Source organism: Dipodomys merriami, unplaced genomic scaffold, assembly GCF_024711535.1.
Source record: "Dipodomys merriami isolate MVZ:Mamm:240054 unplaced genomic scaffold, mDipMer1.0.p SCAF_19, whole genome shotgun sequence".
Taxonomy (NCBI): Eukaryota; Metazoa; Chordata; class Mammalia; order Rodentia; family Heteromyidae; genus Dipodomys; species Dipodomys merriami.
The window spans coordinates 16363130-16386805 of NW_027203270.1; the positions used below are offsets into that span (position 1 = coordinate 16363130).

The 23676-nt window shown below is 46.6% G+C and overlaps 1 protein-coding gene across 2 annotated transcripts in view; it reads left to right on the forward strand.

Moving 5' to 3' along the window:
* The window catches only part of Sgsm2 (small G protein signaling modulator 2), a 40246-nt gene that overhangs the window by 653 nt on the left and 15917 nt on the right, over positions 1-23676 (forward strand). For both annotated transcript variants that reach the window (XM_070027482.1, XM_070027483.1), the window contains exons 2-7: positions 5815-5890; positions 21217-21379; positions 21654-21815; positions 22100-22167; positions 22248-22393; positions 23133-23267. In XM_070027482.1, the coding sequence (XP_069883583.1) occupies positions 5815-5890; positions 21217-21379; positions 21654-21815; positions 22100-22167; positions 22248-22393; positions 23133-23267 (750 nt within the window). The remainder of the gene's footprint in view (positions 1-5814; positions 5891-21216; positions 21380-21653; positions 21816-22099; positions 22168-22247; positions 22394-23132; positions 23268-23676) is intronic.

Below are 23676 nucleotides of genomic sequence, written 5' to 3' on the forward strand. Positions count from 1 at the left end.
TCGCTATCCCTGAGTCGTGGCTGCCTGATTTGCTGCACTCTCTCTCTTCTCCCTCCACGCCCACCTCTTTACCCAGGAACCGGGGGTTTAAGAATGGTGTTTTTAGACTCGATTTTTTTTTTTTCTCCGCTTTTGAGGGAAGCCCTCACGTCAGAAAGAAGAGTCCTCCTCCGTACTAACTCCCTTACCTTGACCCTGCTCAAAAGCCCATTTTCATTTCAGTGGGGGGGGGGGGGGGGTGGACGACACATATGAATGACTCACCAGCCTGTGAGAGAGCTCAAGCCTGCAGAGTAGATGAAATGAATGAGGCCTCCTTTCCCCCACTGCTTTGGTGGCTAGATCTGCCAGATGTGTGAACTCCATGAGGGCAGGGAACCTGTCCGTTTTGTTCACTATGCTCTAGCCAGTACCTGGCACACTTACAGGCACACAGTGACTATGTAAATAAGCCTGCTGATCTTAGAGACTGAGAACTGGTAGAATAGAACTTTGGAATAGCCTGAATCTACTTCTGTGTGACCTTAAGTAAGTTACTTAACCTCTCTGAGCCTGGATTTCTTCACACACACCCCCTTTAAATATGCTATTTTTTGGGGGGGGGTCCAGTCATGGGGCCTGAACTCTGGGCCTGGGCGCTGTCCCTTACCTCTTCAGCTCAAGGCTAGTGCTCTACCACTTGAGCCACCACGCCACTTCCGACTTTTTTTCTTTTTTTGGTTATGTGGTGCTGAGGAATCGAACCCAGGGCCTCATGCATGCAAGGCAAGCGCTCTACTACTGAGCCACCTTCCCAGCCCCCACACCTCCTTTAAATAGGGATAATGCTATCTCATTTATCTAAAAATTACCATTTTGGTTCTCTTACATCTTCTTAGAGTTTCAGGTGTGGCAAGACTCTGGGTTCTCATAAAATCCTGGAAAACTTCATAGTTCATTACTGTGTGTTAGCTACTATGCCCTATTAGTTACCTTTCCTTTCCTTGGCATTAGCCATCTCCTTCCCATCTTGTGTGAGAAGCTTTATTGTGCTTTTGTTGTGAAGTGGCCACATGAGGGTTTCCTAAGCTAGGGGTCTATCAAATCAGCATTAAGCCTCAGCCCCCATCTCCCCAAATTAGTAGTGTTACCTAGCATGCATGAGGCCCAGGTTCAATTCAGTCCCAAGCTCTGGGAGGAAAAGAGAAAGAAAAGAAAAAAAATAGTCACTGATTATCTCCAGAAAGAAAGTAGTCTAGTGACAGAGACTTCCAAGAAGAGTATGAACAAAAGCAGGAAGGGAGTCATATCCAAACATTTAAGACAAATGTGATTAAACATTTGCTGCAATTATTAGTGCAATCCAAATTTGAGGGTTGATTAGGCATACTAGGAAAGATTTTTCAGAAAACAATGATTTTTTTCTCCAATACTTAGAAGACAGTATTAGTCCAACAATGATTCTTAAAAAACAAAAACAAACAAACAAACAAAAAAAGCTCGGAGCCGGGCGCTGGTGGCTCACGCCTGTAATCCTAGCTACTCAGGAGGCTGAGATCTGAGGATCTCGGTTCAAAGCCAGCCCAGGTAGGAGAGACCGTGAGACTCCTATCTCCAATAAACCACCAGAAAACCGGAAGTGGCGCTGTAGCTCAAGTGGTAGAGCGCTCACCTTGAGCTGAAGAGCTGAGGGACAGCACCCAGGCCCAGAGTTCAAGCCCATGACCGACAAAAAAAAAAAAAAAAGCTCGGGCTGGGAATGTGGTTTAGTGGTAGAGTGCTTGACTAGCATGCATGAAGCCCCAGATTCTATTCCTCAGTAACACATACACCGAAAAAGCTGGAAGTGGTGCTGTGGCTCAAGTGGTTAGAGTGCTAGCCTTGAGCAGAAAGAAGCTCAGGGACAGTGTCCAGACCCTGAGTCCAAGCCCCAGGACTGGCAAAAAAAAAAAGATGGGAAGGGATGGGAAGGGGAAACAAAGCAGGAGGCAACAATGCTTGATAAGAAATGTACTCATGGGGCTGAGAAGGTGGCTCAGTGGTAGAGCACTTGCCTTGCATTCATGAGGCCCTGGGTTCAATTCCTCAGCACCACATAAGCAAAAAGAAAAAAGCTGGAAGTGGCGCTGTGGCTCAAATGGTAGAGCGCTAGCCTTGAGCTGAAGAGCTGAGGGACAGCGCCCAGGCCCAGGGTTCAGGCCCCATGATCGGAACCCCCCCCCAAAAAAAAGAAAAAGAAAAAGAAATGTACTCATGCCGGGTGCCAGTGGCTCTTGCCTGTAATCCTAGCTACTCAGGACACTGAAATCTGAGGCTCGCAGTTCAAAGCCAGCCCATGTGGGAAAGTCCATGAGACTCTTATCTCCAATAAACACCAGAAAACCAGAAGTGGCGCTGTAGCTTAAGAGCGCTGGCCTTGAGCTGAAGAGCTGAAGGACAGAGCTCAGGCCCAGAGTTCAAGCTCCATGATGGACAAAAAAAAAAAAGAAAGAAATGCACTTATTACCTTGCCCATGTAATTGTAACCCCTCTGTATGGTATTTTCACAATAAATTAAAAAAAAAAAACAAAAAACACCAGAGTAGTTTTGTGGACACAAGTGGTAGGGTGCTAGCTAGCTTTGAACAAAAAAAGCCCAGGGACAGAGTGCAAACCCTGAGTTCAAGCCACAGGACTGGCACAAAAGGAAAAAAGAGAGACTCTTCAATTAAAAAACCCAAACTGGGAGGCTGGGAAGGTGGCTCAGTGGTAGAACGCTTGCCTTGCACGCATGAGGCCCTGGGTTCGATTCCCTAGCACCACATAAACAAAAAGGAAAAAAGCCGGAAGTGGCGCTGTGGCTCAAGTGGTAGAGTGCTAGCCTTGAGCTGAAGAGCTGAGGGACAGTGCCCAAGCCCAGAGTTTAGGTCCATCACTGGACCCCAAAATAAAAAACAAAAAAAAACTGAGGGCTGGGAATGTGGCTCAGTGGTAGAGTGCTTGCCTCACCTACATAAGGCCCTGGGTTCAATTCTTCAGCACCATATAAACAGAAATAGCTGGAAGTGGTGCTGTGGCTCAAGTGGTAGAGCGCTAGCCTTGAGCTAAAGAGCTGAGGGACAGCACCCAGGTTCAGAGTTCGATCCCCAGGACTGACCAAAAAAAAAAAAAAAAACCCAAACTGGAAATGTGGCTCAAGTGATAGAGCACCACTGTGAGCAGAAAAAGTCAAAGGAGAATAAGGTCCTGAATCTGAGCCCCAGCACCAATAAGTGCCCATGCACGTGCATGTATGCGTGCTTTCCCCCCCCCACAACCTGAAGCATGTCCAGAATATGGCACAACTGTATAATGTGTCTTCATTATAGATCTACCTGCTTTCAGTTTCATGTATTTCCCCCTTGAGTGCTTGGTTTACAGAAAAAAAAAAAAAAATATATATATATATATATATATATATATATATCCAAGCCAACCACCAGTGACTCAAACCTGTAATCCTAGCTATTCAGGAGGCTGAGATCTTAGAATTATGGTTCAAAGCTAGCTCCAACAGGAAAGTCCATGAGACTCTTATCTCCAATTAACCACCAAAAAGCCAGAAGTGGAGCTGTGGCTCAGGTGGTAAAACGCTAGCCATGAGCACAAAAGCTCAGGGACAGTGGTCCAGGCCTTGAGTTCAAGCCCCAGGTTCAGCACAGAAATGCAAAGAAAAAAACATATCCTTTCTCTCTACAAGAAGAGACAACCAGTATCAATTTAGGTATGGCCAGCCTTTTTCACAGAGACCCGCAGTATCTTTTTAGGAGTAACTATAGAGCCTTCTAACCCAAAAATAGGTGCTACCAAGCACTTCAGATGCCTATGGATGTTTAGTTATGGCATTATGTTCTGCTGGTAAATATAAATACCCTTTGGGAAGTCATCTAGGAAGCTTTTAACAGTTTAGAGTACAGGAATTAATCTTAACTCAGCCTCATTTACCTAACCACCAAGGAAGAGCAGTTCCATCAGGGAGGAAGTGAAGAGCTTCTGGGCCCTTATTCCTTTCCTTATCCTTCCCTTTCCAACCCTTCCCCTTTCTGAAAGCTTTGGACTCTTACCACTCTTCAAACAGTATAGTGCTAAATGAGGGCAGCATCAGAACACTGTACAACTGACTGTCCGAAGAATGGTAAGACCAATTCTGCCTCCTGTAAGCTTTTACACTGGAGTTAAGGAAATCTATCTTCTCATCTCCAATGCTAACATCTGTCTTCTACCCATTCCCCCAGGTCTCGATTGTGCTTGCCTAAAATGTTGGGAGCAGCTAGAGCTTTATAAACACCAATGGGAGTGTAAATTATTACAATCACTTTGGAGAGCATTTTGGCAAAGTCTAACAAAGCAGATTATATACATCAGAAATTCCTTGCTTAGAAATATAAATTTTAAAAAGCCAGCACATATGTTCAGCAAAATATGTGTCCAGAATGTTCATAGCAAGACTATTCATAAAAACCCCAAAGTGGAAACTACCCAAATGCCAGTCAATTATGTGTTCACACAATCTGGAATGAACCATCTACAACTATACACAACATCTATATCTATCTACAACATATACACAACATGGACGAATCTTACAATCACGCAGGCAAGCAAAAGAGACCAGCAACAAAATACCACTTGTTATTCTATTTATAAAAACAAAAAAGATACTTTAGGACCAGGTATACATGACTCAAGGGGTAAAGCACCTGTCTAGCAAGCACCAGGTCCTGAGTCTAAACCTTAGAACCAACAAAATAAATACCTGGAAATCTAAACCAGTGGTGTGAGAAGTCAAAACAGTGGCCCTGCGCCAGTGGCTCCTGACTAAACCTAGCTACTCAAAAGGCTGAGATCTTAGAATCGTGTTTCAAAGCCAGCCCCGGTCTCCCTGGGAGACTCATATTCAATTAACCATTCAAAAATCGGGAAGTGGAACTGTGGCTCAAAATGGTAGAGTGCTGCCCTTGAGCAAAAGAGCTCAGGAATGGTGCCCAGGCCCCACAAAACAAAGCAAAACAAAAACAGCAACAAAGAAAAGGACCTCTTGTTCCCATTTCCTGGAGTTCATTTCAATAAGTATTATTTTACATGATCAGATGCACATAGGCATTGCACCTTTGTGTTCCTCTCCTAAGAATATCCTCCCTTCTCTCACTGTGACACATACCAGTTTTAGAACCTAGAAAGAATGAAAACACCGATCAAATGTCCTGAGGCATGAATGGATCCTGTCACTGAGACTTGTTTGCGCAGAAGCCCTCCAGCTGAATGCAGAGGAACAAACGGCCTTTTTTTTTTTTTTTTCCTGGTTCTGGGGCTTGAACTCTGCGCCTGAGTGCTGTCCCCGAGCTCCTTTTGCTCAAGACTAGCACTGTACTGCTTGAGTCACAGTGCCACTTCCAGATTTTTCTGTGATTAATTGGAGATGAGTCCAAGCTCACTTTGAAACTAGGATTACAGGTGGGATTACAGAATTACACCTCGCACAAACAGCCTCTTATTCCCAAAGCAGGACACTTTCACCTGGGTTAGAACGCCATACCACTTAGTTGATGGATTATGACATCTGTTTTCCTGGTTTCCCCTCTGAAAGGCTTGGAGCAGGAAGTCCTAAAAAAATTAACGAATTAATATACACACATATACGTACATATACATGTATATGTATGTATATATGAATATATATGTAAAACGATGCTGAGCTGGGGATGTAGTTTCATGGTAAAGTGCTTGCCTACCATGTATGAAGCACTGGGTTTGGTCCTCAGCACCCCCCCAAAATAAACAAAAATAAAAATAAGGATACTGTCCATTTATCCACAGGTGAAGCAAATCATGGAAGAGGCTGTCACCAGGAAGTTTGTGCATGAAGATAGCAGCCACATCATTGCTCTGTGTGGTGAGTGAGAAGCTTAGGTCTGGTGGGGAGGGAGATGGGTCTAGAGCTGAGGATGATGCCTTCCTGAAGCTGGGAAAGATGAATCCTTAGGTATACTACTCAAATCTTTAGCCACAAGTTTATATCAACCCAAAAAAACTTGAATTTTCCTTGGGCCTTATTCAATTCAGTTAGATCTATTCAATTGGATCTTCAGGGCCTAAGAATCTATACATTTTCAGTTCCCTAGGATAATAGTTCTACAATTTTAGACACCTGAAGGGCTTGTTAAAACACACAGGCCTGGCTCCTGGCCCCAGAGTATCTGATTCTAGTAGGTGTGGAGGTCACCTAATGCTGGGAGGATCTTTTTTTTTTTGGTGGTATTAGGAGGTTGAACTCAGCCTCACACTTGACTCCAGGACTCCATGCCATGACTCTAGCCCCTTTTTGCATTGATTATTTTCAAGGTAGCGTCTTCTTGAGTGCACTCCTCCTATTTGCACTTCCCTGTGTTGCTGGGGATGACAGGCATGTGCCACTACACCCAGCCATTGAATTAAGAAGTCTCATGAACTTTTCTTCCTTGTGCAAGCCTCACTCATTCTCCCTGTCTCTGCCTTCTGAATAGCTAGAATATAGGCTTAAGGTACCATACACAGCAAGAAAATCTGGATTTCCAGTAAGCTCACAGATAGGGCTGATGTTGCCAGTCCAGGGACCATACTTTGAGAACCACTGCCTGAGGTAATTAAGAGTTGGGAACCACTGCTCTGATTTACCCTTCTAACTTTAGAGGAAGATTGGTACATTGGGGATGCTTTCTACTTCCTATGACACATTTACTTTCTGACTAGTTCAGCCTGAGTAGTTACATCATCCTTTTTGTTGTTGTTGTTATTGTTGGTCGTGGGGCTGGAACGCTGGGCCTGAATGCTGTCCCTCAGCTCTTCAGTTCAAGGCTAGTGCTCTACCACTTGAGCCACAGTCCCACTTCTGGTTTTCTGGTGGTTTTATTGGAGAGCAGAGTCTCACAGACTTTCCCACATGGGCTGGCTTTGAACTGCGATCCTCAGATCTCAGCCTCCTGAGTAGCTAGGATTACAGGTGTGAGCCACCAGTGCCCAACTACATCATCTAACTCTACATGCAGTAAAGTTAAGACGGATGAAGAAGTATATAAGCATTTAGGCTAGGAGGAGTAGTCACAGTCTTCCATCCAAAAAAGGGGGAAATATCCATAAAAACCTTCTCAATTTGTAGATTTTTGCATCTGTATCTCTATACACAGGATCTAACCAGGGGCTAATGCATGGCATGCATGCAGAAGGGATGCTTTTGATAATTGTGTAGTGAGACAGCGTTGCCCTACCCATGAGTCCAGCCGCAAATACTTGCTGAAAGCTCCAGATTATATAATCTGTAATTCCTGTGTTCCATACAGGGAAATGGCAGTGACAAGGTGGTCAAGTCTCTGCCTCAGGAACTTATATTCTGTTGAGAGAGACAAGAGAACAAATGTACAAAAGAGACATGTCAGGTGATTATAGGTATAGCAATAAGAACTACAAAAGAAAATAGATAGGGGGAGTGATTGTGGAGGCAGCCAGTGAGCTGAGGCCAGGTGTTCTGGAGTTTGAGCTCTGGTGCTCTGTGTACTACTTACATTATCTTGGATAAGTTTCTTCTGTCAACCTTTTGTGTGTGTGTGTGTGTGTGTGTGTGCGCGTGTGTGTGCGCGCGCTTCTGTGCATGCGCACTAGTACTAGGGCTTGAACTAAAGCCTGGACACTGTCCCTTAGCTTTTTTGCTCAAGGCTGGTATACTACCACTTGAGCCACAGCTCCACTCCTAGATTTTTGATAGTTAATTGGAGATAAGAGTCTCAAAGCACTGGTGGCTTACGCCTGTAATCCTAGCTACACAGGAGGCTGAGATCTGATGATCTCAGTTCAAAGCCAGCCCGGGCAGGAAAGTCCAGGAGACTCTTATCTCCAATAAACCACCAGAAAACTGGAAGTGGTGTTGTAGCTCAAGCGGTAGAGCACTTGCCTTGAGCTGAAGAGCACAAGGACAGCACCCAAGCCCAGAGTTCAAGCCCTACGACCGACAAAAAAAAAAAAAAAAGAGTCTCAGAGACTTTGCTGTCCAGGCTTTGAATGGTGTTTTTCAGATCTCAACCTACTGAGTAAGTAAGATTTCAGATGTGAGCCACTGGTTCCTACCCTTATTTTTTTCTTCCCTCCCTCCCTCCCTCCCTCCCTCCTTCCCTCTCTCCCTTCCCCTTTCCCCTTCCTCCTCCCCTCCCTCCCTTCCTCACTCCTTTCCCTCCTTCCCTCTCTCCTTTCCCCTCCCTCTCTTTCTCCCTCCCCTCCCCCACCTTTCTTTCTTAGTCTAGTCCTGGGTCTTGAACTCAGGGCTTAGGTGCTGTACCTGAGCTTTTCTACTGAAGGTTAGTGCTCTACCAGTTGAGTCACAGCTCCACTTCCAGCTTTCTGGTGGTTATCTGAGAGTCTTCAGGACTTTCTTTTCTGGGCTACATAAGCCAGGCACCAGTGGCTCACAGCTGTAATTTTAGCTACTTAGGAGGCTGAGATCTGCATATTGTGGTTCAAAGCCTGCCCAAGCAGGAAAGTTTGTGAGACTCCTATCTCCAATTAACCACTTACAAAAAAAGCCAGAAATGGAACAGTGGTAGAGCACTAATTTGGGGCAAAATAAAGCCCAGGGACAGTGCTTAGGCCCTGAGTTCAAACCCCAAAGAGGTTAGCTCACAGAGAGAGAGGGGAGGAGGGAGGGAATGAAGGAAGGAGAGAGAGAGAGAGAGAAAAAGAGAGAGAGAGAGAGAGAGAGAGAGAGAGAGAGAGAGAGAGATCAGAGGCAGTGCTTTTTATATGGGAATTGAGTTGATGACTGTGAATGTCTCTAGGACTGTAAGAACAGAAAATGTGTTGCTTTCTCCTCTGGATGTTGAGGTTGGAGATTGGCTTGCAGGATTTAGGTTCCCATCATCTCCTTTTTCAGTATATTTCCCCAGTTCTATGAGGTGATCATGTTCGTAACCTGATCTCACCTTTTCTCAGGAGCACCTGTGCTGGGGGGGAAAGAAAAGCTTGCCAGTCTCTAGTACGTACTCTGGAAGAGCTTTAGAATTCTTTCCAGCTGTGCCATGTCACTTTGCTATCATTGCCAGAAGGGATCTGCAGGTGGCCCAGTTATACATGGCTTGGTGTTTGGCTTTGTCAAAGCACACACTGTAAAGAAAGCAGAAACAAAGAGCACAAACAACTTGTACACGGATGCCATAGATGGGTGTGGATGGGAGCTGAAGGAAAAGGTATTAGAAGAAGACAGGCAGAAGAAAAGCTGATGCTGTCTGTCCCACACTCAGGCTCAGGCTGTTTGGGTGCGAAACAACTGTCAGCTGTCCTGTGATTGGTCCAGGAGCCCTTGGGAAGCAGTGGAGCTTTCACTTTCATCTCTTGCCTGGAAGCTTGGGGTTCTTTCGGGAAGGCTAGGAGATCACACTCTAAAGGAATGTGCATGTTTTTGATGTTGTTGTTCTGTTTTGTTTTTACTATCAGTTAAGTTTCAGTTGCTGAAATAGAACAAGGCCCTCAAGTCTCCAGTGTTGTAAGCTCAGACCAGAGAGAAGAGCCCTGTTCTGTTGGTCTTCAAAAGATAGCTCAGGGCCAGCAGTACAAACTTAAATGTCTATAAGCCTAGACAGAGAAGTTTCCACAAGCTAAGCTGACCAGATGTGAAATAGAAGGCAGTGTAGAGACTGAAAGTGACTTGGATAGAGTTGCCCTGTGGGAAGGGAGACAGCCATGATGCCCCCATGGGGGTATGGACCCAGGCTTCCCATGGTCTCTGTTTTATAAGAAAAAAACAGAAGTGCGGGATATTTTTTAAAATAAAACTTCTCACTGTGTAAATGCTGACAACTAATTGCCATTAAAAAAATGTGTGGGCCAGACAAAAGGCATCTGTAGGCCTCTGCCAGTTTGCTGCCTCTGCTTTGGGCTCAGTACATAGTTACTGAGGAGACCGTGAACGGGAGGGGTTGCCAACAGCACCAAGCCAAGGCAGCTGGGACATTGGCGACTCTCCCCCCACCCCTCAAAAAAATTCTTGTACTTTGTCAAAATTGGTGTTCCAAATAACATTAATTGATATTCTGAATTTGGGCTCAAAACAAGGTTGATTTAAAGCAATGATTATCAGTTTTTTTTTCTCCATCTGCAAGCTGTTTCCATGCAGTAGAATTATAAGCAGGATTCTTAGGGGGAGAGGGAGGGAGAGTCTAGATATGTATTGAATGAAAATGACACCCTCCGGCTTTTTAGAGATTCTGATATACCCATCTCTCTCACTCTGGGAAATGTTTGGGAATGCATTTTTATTCTGAAGGAGATTCAGATGAATACTGGATTTGTACCATTTGTACTGTTTTCCTACCCTTGTCCAGAATTTTGCTTTGTTCTGGGAGGAGTGGGATTTCATAAAATATGCATGATATGGTCAGGGTCAGAGTGAAGTCAGGGTAAACTAGTCTAACAATAGAGTGACTGCATCCTTGGAGCTTTTAATTCCATACTTTCCCTCTGTTCTAGGAAAAGGAGAACTAGGTGGTTACTGAGGACTCAGACCTAGGCAAGAACTTCCTTAGGATACCGATATTTGGGTCATGCTGGGTCCTACTTGTGATCCTAGCTACTCAGGAGGCTGAGGTATGAGGATAAAGGTTTGAAGCTAGGTCAAGCAGACAAGACCTTTATCTCCGATAAACCAGCAAAAAGCCACAAGTGGGGCTACCCTCAAGTGGTAGAGCACCAGCCTTAAGCAAAAGGGCTAAGAGATAACACCTACGATCTGAGTTCAGATCCCCAGTACCAGTATGAAAAAAAAATCAGGGCTAGAAGTCTAGCTCAAGTGGTAGAGCTCCAGACAAGCAAGCAAGCAGAGTAAACACATGACTTGAGTTCAAACTCCAGTACTGATATCTATATATCTATATGTACAGATAGATAGATAGATAGACAGATAGATACCTGAAGCAAGCTTCCTAGAAGGCTCTAGAAACAGAACCAGAATCCCTGAGTGGCATGGATGTAGCTCTAGTGGTAGAACACTTGTTCTAGCATTCATGAGGGCTTAAATTCAGTCCCTAGAACTAGAGAGAGAGAGGAGACAGACAGACAGATGGACAAATCCAGGAATATTGTGGCCAGACTTCTGGTTATATTAACTAAGGAGTAGGTCAAGAGGCAGGACTGACAAGAAAGGTGCATTTGTTCAGTATTTGCTGTGGCTGTCCCTAAAATTGTCTATCTAGGAGCCAGTCAGGCCCTGCAAGTAGAAACTTTCCTTGTGAGGAAGCTTTGGTAGCAAACGTGGTATCCACATGTACTGTTCCTGCCTCTCAGACCAGAGTGTGGCTGCAGTGCTATTCAGCTGACGCACCAAAGATGGACTTATACCACCATAATATAAAAGAGAAGAGAGATCTTTAATAACCTCCCTTACTCTGTGTGTGTGTGTGTGTGTGTGTGTGTGTGTGTGTGTGTGTGTGTGTGTGTGTGTGTGTGTGTGTGTGTGTGTGTGTGTGTGTGTGTGTTACCAATGTTTAGACTCAGGGTCTGGGCACTGTCCCTTAGCTTTTCCACTAAAGGTTGGTGTTCTACCACTCAAGCTATACCTATACTTCTGGCTTTTTGTTGATTAATTGGAGATAAGAATGTCACAGGAATTTTCTGCCTGAGTTGCCTTCGAACCACGATCTTCAAATTCAGCCTCCTGAGTAGCTAGGATTACAATTATGAGCCACCAATGCCCAGCTAATATCTCCCCCCCCTTTTTTTTTTTTAAATCTTGAGGCTGGGAAGGTGGCTCAGTGGTAGAGTGCTTGCCTTGCATGCATAAGGCCCTGGGTTCGATTCCTCAGCGCCACATAAGCAGAAAAAGCCAGAAGTGGCTCTGTGGCTCAAGTGGTAGAGTACTAGCCTTGAGCTGAAGAACTGAGGGACAGCACCCAGGTCCAGAGTTCAAGCCTCATGACCGACAAAAAAAAAAAAAACTTAAGATCTCATGCATAGCAAGTATAAGGTCCTGAATCGAAGCTGTGGCACCACAAAAGGAAAAATAAAAATACTATTAAATCAGTGCTTCATGTTTTTCCTGTGGCTTATAAACTTCACTCTCACACCCTCCTGCATCCCTGCCTCCCGTGGAGGTGCTTTTAACATGTACAAGGGGACAGAGCACTCAAGAACAGAGTGCAACAGAAAATCATCCCAAGTTCTGCCTTTGAATCCTGCATATGAAATAGTCATGTGTGTGCTTAAAAGAGGCTGTCCATTGAAAGATCTGAGGTAAATTCAGGTAGCCTAGCATCAAAGCTTCTCTGAGCCTGTCCTCCCTGTGATCAGCCCTTGGTCTACTCTATTCTGAATGGACACTGAAGTTGAACTTAACCTGGCTGGCAGAGTTGGCTCTCAGATTCAATGTCTTCCTTCTCATACTACTGCCAGCTCCCAGGGATTGAGGGGTTACTGGGCCCAACCAGCTTAGCCTTCTCCTCACCAGTTTCCTGCCCCTCCAGTGTTTAAAAGGGTCATCTTAAAGGTTGCTTCAGGCTGAGGGTGCACTGTCACAGGAGACAGGGGTGGAAAAATATCAGAGCTAGGAAAAATATCAGGCTTTATTAACCTTCCTGTTGCTAAGCAGCTTTCATTAGTTCTGCCCCACAGCGAGGTCCTCTGGGTAATGGCAAGAGATGCTAATGAGCTGGAAGAGCAGCAGGTGCCACGGGAGGCTTACATCCCACCTGGGATATTACAACCAGAGATGTTCCAGTACGTTCTGAGATTCAAAGTCCAGACAATTTTCAGCATATCTCTTTTTTCAGTAAAAGGGATTCCTTCTCACCTGTATCCAGTGAATAATTCATTCTCAGGCTAGCTCTTCTGCCTTCCATCCAGAAATGATCAAGTAGGAAGGAACTAGCTCTCCTCCCCCTGTGCAAAGTAGGGGAGGGGCCATGGCTGAGGGCATGTGGTATGACTTGTAGCTAGGATATTGGGGATCCAGACAGACCCAAGTTCATACCCTGGCCTTGTCACTGAGAATGCTATTTGTCATCTATTTAATCATCTTTGATTCTATCCCAAAAAAGTAGATATGAGGATTGGAAGACCCATGCAGGTCTAGGAGGTATAGCTCAGTTGTAGAGCACTTGCCTAGTCTGGGTGTATATGTGAGGCTCTAGGTTCCAGCATCTCAAAAATTTTTAGTAGGGAAAAGAGAATGAGAGGAGAAAGAAAAGAGGATAGCAAGTATGGATAATTTTCTTGAGAAATTTTATGTAAAGGGGTACAGCTAAATGGGACAATACCCAGATAGGATGCAGGACCAAGGTAGGTAGTGTGTTTTCAAGTTGTAAAAGTTATAAAATGTTCATATTTATTTATTTTTTATTTTATTTATTTTTTTGGGGGGGTCCGGTCGTGGGGCCTGAACTCTGGGCCTGGGCGCTGTCCCTCAGCTCTTCAGCTCAAGGCTAGCGCTCTACCACTTGAGCCACAGCGCCACTTCCGGATTTTATCTTTTTGCTTATGTGGTGCTAAGGAATCGAACCCAGGGACTCAGGCATGCAAGGCAAGCGCTCTACCACTGAGCCACATTCCCAGCCCAAAATGTTCATATTTAAATGAGAAGTATCTTTTTTTTTTTTTTGCCAGTCCTAGGGCTTGAATTCAGGGCCTGCGCACTGTCTCTGAGCTTATTTTGCTCAAGATTAGCGCTCTTACCACTTGAGCCACAGCACTACTTCCAGCTTTTTCTGTTTATGTGGCTGAGGAATCGAACCCAGGACTTCATGCATGCTAGATGAGCACTCTGCCACTGAGCTACCTTCCCAGCCCGAGAAGTAGCTTAAGCGAGAAAATTGGAAGATAAAGGAAAGAGAAGGGTCATTTACTGGAGTTCTTGGCTAAGTGAGAGGTTCTGGGCTCCAGTGTTTAAGGCCCGAGTTTCAGTGACCTGCGAGAAGAGCACAGCACTACCTGATCATGGTAGTGCTGGGGATGCTCGTGAGCACAGGGTGCATGGTACCAGTGCTTCCTGACCCCCTTCAGCATGCAGGCTGCCATCAAGAAAACTTTTGTGCCTTTCATGCGCAATTGCTTTCTGTCATCTGGCATCTATTGAGGCAGGACATGTTATCTTCCCTAATTGCAACAAAGCAAAGAAAGGTTAGTGATTTGTACAGTGAAACGGCTAGTAAGGAGAGGAGCCAGTGGCTGAACTTTGGGCCAATTGTCTTGGCCCAAAGTCTGGGCTGCTCAGGATCAGTGTGCCCCTGAGGGCTATCCAGGAGTGGAGCCTGGAGGAGTGGGGACACTGCTGAGGAGTTGGCACTTGGGCAAACTCAGCTCAGTCATTTAGTGGGGCTCAAAGTGTCCAGAGATACCTGGGAGTCAGCAAGTCCTTTGTCAAACTGAGTGAATGTGCTCAGGCCTCTGTCTACTGTGTGAGAGGCTGGGCCTGGCTCAATTCCTTCAGAAACCACTGTGAGCCTTCTGCCTGCAATCCCTGCCCCGCACCCCAAGGAGAACAAGGAAAATGAGTACATGTGGCAAGACTCGTTTACCCTCACCTTAGTCCAGAATATCAGGCCAATTATCTCTTCCCGGTCAAGGTCTAGATGGGAAGAGTACTTTCTTATTTTGAGGTTGAACAAGGCTGAATGCACACCAGAGTGGAAGCTAATAACCAGTGTGGGCTGAGAGGAAAAGCCCTTTCTGTCTATAGTAGAAATGCTCATTCTGAGTGGTCATTACCTAACTCTGGGTGCGTGTGAATTGCCAATCAGAGAAGAAGGGTGATGCCTCTTTGTTCCTCCCATCAATAGCCCATGACATTCAGCTTTTGAAAACTCTACTCTGAGTAGTGCCCTATTCAGTCACCCATGCTGACTACACTACTCACACTTTCCTACTTCTGGTTCTCTATGGAAACCACCATGGAACTCCCCCATTGCACAGATGGTAGCTGGGAGTAAAGGTGAGACTGAGCCACATGTCAGGAAGCTACACTCTTGCCATACCTTCTCTCCTCCATCCACAACTCTCCTGGAAGACTGTCTTAGGCTTAGCTTCATGTCAGGATGTGCAAGCTATAGGGGGCTTTGTCCCTGTACCTCAGCCAAATTTGGCCAGTCCTCTGAAGGCTGTTCAGTGAGTCCCACTGTTACTAGGCTAGTTACTAGGCTCTTTGGCTACAATTTTGAATATAGATGTATTTACATATGAGATGCAAGATGGAATGAGGAACCTACCTAGACTGCACCTTGTAGAAGCCACCTAGGATGCCTTCCCAACCACTGCAGCATTTCCTGGTAGCAGCTCTAGTTTCAGTTTGTGGGTTTTTTTTGTTGTTGTTGTTTTCACTAGTCCTGGGGCTTAAACTCAGGGCCTGGGCATTGTCCCTGAGCTTCTTTTGCTCAAGGCTAGCACTCTACCACTTGAGCCACAGTGCCACTTCTGGCTTTTTCTGTTTATGTGGTACTGAGGAATTAAACCCAGGGCTTCATTCATGCCAGGCAAGCATTCTACCAGTAAGCCACATTCCCAGCCTCAGTTCATTTTTGTAAGCTCCTAAGATACCTGAGTTTATTCTAGCCAATGGGATTATTGTCCCTGCCCCAATCAGGTTACCACTGTTGCCCTAAGCAGGTGCTGACTAGGGAATCAAGCTATTTGGAAGATCCTATTTGTTTGAAGAAAACCTGGCATCACCTCATGTTAGGAACTCTTATAGTGCCCCACCTACTAAGGCACTATAACTAATTTTTGTTGTTGTTGTTGTTGGTCGTGGGGCCTGAACTCTGGGCCTGGGCTCTGTCCCTCAGCTCTTTAGCTCAAGGCTAGTGCTCTACCACTTGAGCCACAGCACCACTTCCGGCTTTTTCTATTTATGTGGTGCTGAGGAATCGAACCCAGTGCCTCAGCATGTGAGGCAAGCACTCTACCACTAAGCCACTTTCCCAGACCCTAACTAAAAATTTTAAACTGATAAATATTTACCTCATACTAAAATCAAGACTGTATAAAAGATACAAACCTAATATGCCTTTCTCTAGTCCCATTCATGCACTTCCCTTCTGCTTATTATTTCTCACATAGATGTGTGTGTGTGTGTGTGTGTGTGTGTGTGTGTGTGTGTGTGTGTGTGTGTGTGTGTGTGTGTGTGTGTGTGTGTGTGTGTGTGTGTGTGTGTGTGTGTGTGTGTTGATTCTGGGGCTTAAACTCAGCGCCTGGGCACTATCCCTGAGCTCAAGACTAGTACCCTACTACTTGGGCCACATCTCCACTTCCTGTTTTTTGGTGGTTAATTGGAGATAAAATTTTAATGGACTTTCTTGCTCAAGTTGGATTCATATTGTGATCTCAGATCTCAGCCTCCTGAGTATGTAGACTTACAGGCATGAGCTCCCAACTAGAGGGTTTGTTGTTGTTGTTGTTGTTTGTTTGGTTGGTTGGTCATGGGGCTTGCACTCTCGGCCTGAGCGCTGTCTGTGCTCTTCAGCTCAAGGCAAGCGCTCTACCATTTCAGCCACAGCACCACTTCTTTTAACCATAATTAAAAAGATCATAATCTTTGTAAATCCACCCATTTTGTTACTAACAGATGACATGCAGTCACACTGTCCTGCTTTGGGAAAACTTGCCATCATCAGTTCCTAGAGAGCATCTTATTGATTTTTAGAGTTGCACAAGATTCTACCATATGAATCTACCATATGGACCTAACCTGACTCCAGTTTTGTTTTGTTTTGTTTTGTCGGTCGTGGGGCTTGAACTCTGGGCTTGGGTGCTGTCCCTGCGTTCTTCAGCTCAAGGCGAGTGCTCTACCGCTTGAGCCACAGCGCCACTTCCTCCAATTTTTTTTAACAGTACTGAGGTTTGAACTCAGGACTTTACACTTACCCTTATAGGCTTTTACCACTTAAACCACAAATTCAACCCAGTCTGACCCCTATTGATAGACAAGTGGGTGTTATTAATCATTTGCTGTTACACATATAATCAGTTCAGTTACATCTGTAGGAAAAGTTCCAGAAGAGAGGAGTTGCAGGGACCGAGGTTATCTGCTTCATTGATAGAGCCAAATTTCCAAATAAGTGTTTAACCATCCAGCCCTCCCATCAACCTTGTACAAGCAGATTCAGCAGCTTTCCATGTCCCTTCCATCTCTGTGTCCTTGATGTCTCCACTCTGTACTGGGCTACTTGGAATGATTAAGTCAGCATGTGAAGAGTTGGAGTGAGGGCCTATAGGATTTCAGTAGCACTGTGGTCTCTAGCCGCAGGTAGCATTTGTTAAGCTCCATAACTTAACAGGCTTGAAGGGTATAACAGAGGGTAGTGGGTCTGGGGGCTAGTCTGGGCCTGTAATTACCAGGCTTTCCTTGAGAAGATGGCATCAGACCTTTTGGTGGTGGGAGGGGGTGTTCATGGCAAAGTGCTGAAGTTAAATTTAGCTATGTTCCTGCCCACTCAGAGCTGCTGTTCCCTGAGTCTTTCTGCCAGTGGAATGGGATGGATGACAGTGGAAGAGGTACCCTGAGCTCCTCTGGTCCAAACTCTGAAGGCAATGGGAAGATCAGTGTGGGCAATGAGAGGATCATTCTTGTTAAGTCCTGTCTCTTTGTTTTCATTCATTTGTCCAGACCTTTCCACCCAATCCAGTGCCAGTTCATGTTTTTGTGCCATCAGTGAGCCAAGTGGTAAATAAGGCTGTCACCTTGTGATCCATTCAGATAGTACTGGACCCACTGAAAGGTGGGGGGAGAGTAGGAGGGGACTTGAAACTTCCATGACCGAGGGCCCAAAATCCAGATAGCTCATCAGGTTAGCAAGCAGGTAGGACTGGACAGCTTAGAACTTTATCTCTGTGGCAATCTCCTCCATGCCCTTCACCCTGCAGGTAGGGTCCTGGTGGCAGATCTAGTACAGAAAGAGGAGTAAGGCCCTAGTCTGCTTAGTGCCCTGGCCTTGTGTTAAGAGAGAAAATAAGCATATGTTTTTAACAAAGTTCCCCCTGGGGAAGGGAGCTTGATGGCCCCTGTTCAGTCTGAATGTGAAAGGCCTTTCCCGGAAGGGTATGTTCAGAACAACATTGGATGTTGTTGCCAATGGCTCTTTAGACAGTTCTGAATGTAGTATTCACTACATATTGGAGCTAGAGGGAAAGAGAGAGAAAGGGAGAGGTTAGTTTTGCATCTTTGAGTTTTATTCAGTGGGAATGTTTGGGTTTCTCCTAAACTCAAAAGTGTTAGAGAAGGAGTTACAGAAAGCCATGGATTCTCTAACAAGAAAAAAAAAATCAACTCACTGGGCTCTGTTGGCACATTCCTGTGCTCCTAGCTACTCAAAACCAGGCCAGGCATGAAGGCCTGTGAGACTCCAATTAATCACCAAAAAGCCAAAATTGAGCTGTGGCTCAAGCTTTTGCACACAATGCTTAGGCCCTGAGTTCAAGCCCCAGGCCCTCCCCGTCCCCACATACAAAAATAAAGTCAACTCACCCATTCTAGAACATGTCAATAATTTACATACAATTTAAACATAATTTCCAGACTGCCTTTGGAGCTCAAGAAACCCATCCACAAGCCTCCTTAGGATAATAATTCTCCGTTGTTAATATATTATTACTTATGTCTACATGTTGACACAGGACAATGCTTTTTGTTGCATTTGCTGATTTTCCTGGGGTTACCACCATGGGAACAGGAAAGAACATTGCGTAGTTTCAAATATCACTGGTGAAGGGAGGTATGGAAGTAGTCCAAAAACATCTGGCACAATAGATCCCTTGCAAAGTGGAGGGTGAGAAGGATTTCTCCTTCCCCAGACAGGACCTGGCATTTTGCCTGGGTTTCACAGAAGGAACTCAGGAGCCGTAGGGTGAGCAGAGGGTTGGGCGTGATGTTTGGGTTTCCCTCAGCACTCCTTTAGTGCAGTAATTGCTGAGGATTGCTTCTTCTCACTCTCAAGAGAGAACCCCCTGCTTCTGCTGAGAGGTTGGCTGAGAGAGCCAGTGAGGCCAAGCAGGGTGGCCACTCCCATCTCCCAGCCTGGCTGCATTTGCAGTCGCCTGGGGAAGGTGGCAAGGCTAATGACTCATTATCCCTGCAATTAGTCACATCATGGAGGCACATGATGCCCTGTAGGCCTGGTGCCACCTGCTGCCACAAGGCTCTGTTTAGTGTGGCTTCCCTCTCCATCTAGATAAGGATTCAACTTCAGGAAATGATTACTGCCTTCCCACAGATGCAACACACCCATAGCTGCAGCAACCTGGACCCAAGAGTCACTGTCCTATACATGCCAATGGACAAGACCTCCAGGGACCAGTGCAGACTATGGGGAGGATTGTGTGGACACTAGAGCCATAGATCTCCCCACGTCTTATGCATGCATGGGACATGACAATTATATGTGACCACACCACAGCCTTTCCAAGGCCTTCAAGGGCTGAGCAGGACACTCTCAGAGGCAGTGGCCTGCCTGTTTTCCTCCCCTAGGGTACGTCACCAAGCCAGCCATCCTCCAGGTGGGCCTCAGGTCCTCTCTCTCCCTTTTGGACTTCCCCTGACCATGAGGTTATTTTATAGGGCAGCAATGACTGTCATTTGCTCAAAGGCAGAAGAAAAGCTTAGGAAGTCTGTTTTCAGTAATTACTTTCTAAGGGTAGTTGCCTATCCCAACAGTGCTAGTCAAAGTAAACTTGAAAGAAAGCAAAAAACAACACAAACTTGACAGGACTTCAGTCCCCCAGATTTAAGAGAGCGCTATAGGCCCCAAGGGGCACCCTGTGATCATGTGATGCATCTGGGTCCTGCATTTGGGTCCTGCCACGCCTGGCTCTTACTGACTGGATATAGAATAGACTCCGAACAGGGAGGGTAGCAGTCAGGAAATGACTGAGAGCCATAACCTGCATAATCCATCTCATGTAGTGTCCCATACCAGTCCTAAGAAGTCTAGGGCTGGGAATGAGGCTCAGTGGTAGAGTGCTTGCCTAGCATGCATGAAGTCCTAGGTTCGATTCCTCAGTACCACATATACAGAAAAAGCCAGAAGTGGTGCTTTGGCTCAAGTGGTAGAGTGCTAGCCTTGAGCAAAAGAAGCTCAGGGATAGTGCCCAGGCCCTAAGTTCAAGCCCCAGGACTGGCCAAAACAAAACAAAAACAAGCCAGGCTCATGCCTGTAATCCTAGCTACTCAGGAGGCTGAGATCTGAGGATCACAGTTCAAAGCAGCCCAGGTAGGAAAGTCCGTGAGACCCTTATCTCCAATAAATCACTAGGAAACCGCAGTGACACTGTGGCTCAAGCGGTAAAGTGCTTGCCTTGAGCTGAAGAGCACATGGACAGCAACCAAACCCCGAGTTTTCAAGCCCCACGACTGACAGAAAAAAAAAAGAGTCTTTCCCAATTCGTGGATGATAATACAAGGCTTGAAACATTAAATAGTCACTTACTTACCCAGCCTCTCCAAAAGCAACGAATTGCACCACCAACTTCAGCCTCTGGTCTGTCTCTAGCACTATTCACCCAGCCTGGCTTTAGTCATGGCCCAACATTTTTAGAATCCATATGTGCCCTGGGAAAATCACTGCTCTTTCCCACCAAATCTTACTTTCTTTCCTGTGGGGTCTCTGGGCTAAGTAGGATACAGATGGAGAGATTAAATGTCCCCCCTAAAGTATGAATGAATGAAGGGAAACCCTCCCAGCATGGATGAGAGAAATCTCACTCTCAGCTGCTATACTCATCAATAATCCGGGGGCCAGTGTCAGGTCGATCTCTGCAGTGGCTTCATCAATATTTCAGCTCCTCTAGAACCTGGTTCCTTAGCAACCACATCACTAAGCTTTCCAGGGAAGGCACTGGGCCACGTGCTGTCTGTATCCCCACCCTGTAGGTACTGCCCCTGCTTGTCCTTATGGTCAGTTAGAACCACTCGTACCACCCCAGTGGGTAGCTTTGGTCCTCACAGCCCACCTGGGGTGATGCTATTTACCAGATATGAAAGAGGAACTACAATGGCACATAACAGCCACAGCTCTTGTAGGTCCACTCTAAGTGGGGACAAAGGAACAAGAAGGTAAGGTTTCGAAGGAGGTCAGAGGATGCTTCCCCAGCCTTCCCCTTCCACTAATTGTAGCATAGGTCATGGCCTGCCCTTGGCCTTGCCCTTTCCTACCTCTGTACAGTCATGGAAAAGAGGGATGTCCCCCACTTACTTAGGCTCAGGTGCTATTTTCTCTTGTGGCCCAGGTGCAGTGGAGGCTTGCCTCCTGCATCAGCTGAGACGTCGAACTGCTGGCTTCCTGCGCAGCGACAAGATGGCAGCTCTGTTTACCAAGGTGGGGAAGACATGCCCTGTGGCTGGGGAGATTTGTCACAAGGTACAGGAGCTGCAGCAACAAGTAGAGGGCAGGTGAGCTGTGGACTAGCCCCTTCTCACCCTCAGCATCTTTCCTTCCGTTTGGCATTTGCTGCTTCCTGGACAGCCTATGTGAAGGTTGGCTTCTGGGCCCAGGTCTTGTATTGCTTCCATGAGGGACCAGCTTGAGTGTGTCCAGTCCCACTCCTTCACCTCTCTACCTTCATCCAGGGACTGTCTCAGCTCACCAGTCCCCATATCTAGTGCCACCAACTTGGGGTTTACCCCTGGACCATTATGCTCCTGAAACCCTTACCCCTCTTTGCAGGAAATCCTCTGGAGGTGGCCCTGAGGCTCTGCGGAAACAGGCCTCAACCAGTGGGAAGGCCCCAGTCCTCAGCCCTCAGGCCTTGAAACACATATGGGTACGCACAGCACTCATCGAGAAAGTTCTGGACAGGGTTGTGCAGTACCTGGTGGAAAACTGCAGGTGACTGCCCTATCCTCCATCCAAACTCTCCCCCATTCCCAGCCTACCTCCTGCACAGGCCTCAGCCCCACCCTTCTACCCTTCACAGTCCCTGGCAGCTAGGCATGCCTGCACCTCCCCTTTTAGCAATTCCAAAGCTCTGACCTCACCAGAAACCCCACAGAGCCCCATGCTGTGGATTCACTCCTCCTTGAGTGACATCTCTTCCGGGTGAGCCTGATTGACTAACCTGGACTCAGTCCACGTACCCTGGCAGTGACCCTGTCCATCTGTCCTCCTGGCAGCAAGTACTACGAGAAAGAAGCATTACTGGCAGATCCTGTGTTTGGCCCAATCCTGGCCTCTCTTTTAGGTGAGCCTGAGCGGGGTTAGTGAGGTGAGGAACAGGTGGTAAGGGAGCCCCATCTAAGTTGATCATCCCTGTCTCCACAGTGGGACCCTGTGCCTTGGAATACACAAAGCTCAAGACAGCTGATCATTATTGGACTGACCCCTCTGCTGATGAGCTGGTCCAGAGACACCGTATCCGAGGTCCCCCCAATCGCCAGGATTCCCCTGCAAAGCGCCCAGCCCTGGGGGTGGGTGTCTCCCTCCCCATTCCAGGCTATACCTAGGGGCCTACAAGGAGAGAAAACTTGCCCCAAAGCAGTGGCCCCCTAGAAGAGCCTTCTGCCCACACTACCACTTGCCTAAATTCTGGGAGCCCATGCTTGTCCTTGGCTGGGAATCAGAGGCTAGCTAAGAGCAAACTGTGGCTCACACCTATAATCCTAGTTACTCAGGAGGCTGAGACCTGAGGATTGTGGTTTGAAGCCGGTGCAGGCAGGAAAGCCCATGGATTCATATCCAATAAACTACTAAAGGGGCTGGATGTAGTTCAGTGGCAAAGTGCTTGCCTAGTAAATATCCTGGGCTCAAATCCCCATCAATCCTAGTACCAAAAACCAAAAGACAAAATTAAAAAAGTAAATTGTCAAAAGAGCCACAAGTAGAGCTGTGGCTCAAGTAGTAAAGTACTACCTTGAGCAAAGCAAGCTGAGGGTCAGCACCGAGGCCCTGAGCTCAAGCCCTAGGACCAGCAAACACACACACACACACACACACACACACACACACACACACACACACACACACACACACACACACACACACACACACACACACACACACACACACACACACACACACACACACACACACACACACACAAATACAAACTGGGGCTCACTAGGGAGGGTGGGCATGGAAGCCTGAGGGTTTTCAGGTCCTAAGCCTGACTTCCCAAGGCCAGGGGCTGAGCTGTGGCTTTCCTGGCAGATCCGGAAGCGGCACTCTAGTGGCAGCACATCAGAGGACAGGCTAGCTGCCTGTGCCCGAGAGTATGTGGAATCCCTGCATCAGAACTCAAGAACGCGGCTGCTCTATGGCAAGAACAACGTGCTGGTTCAGCCGGTAGGAAGGCTTAATGCCTCCCCCCTCCCCTTCAGTCTCCCTCTGAAGGTCCACATCCAGAAGCCTCTAGCCACAAGATGTTTCTTACCTAAGGAGCTTGACCAGAGAACAAGAAAGGCAGCCCTGCCTCCACCTCGCTGTCTCCTATGACTCACGCCCAGCCTGCAGTTGGCAGGAGCCAGGGATGACATCTGCTATAGCTAATTGAGAACCGGGCTGTCCAGGGGCAAAAATGGCAGCCAACAAATGTCCAGTGTAGATTTGGCTGGTCCAGGACACACCTGGCATCCAGGAGGCTGATAGAGAAAATGGCACCAGGCCAACCAGGAAGAGAAGATACCCAGATAGGCTGTGTGGCTTCCTGTTCACACTTGCTTCTGCCCAGCCTCTAGCTCAGGACCCCAGAGCT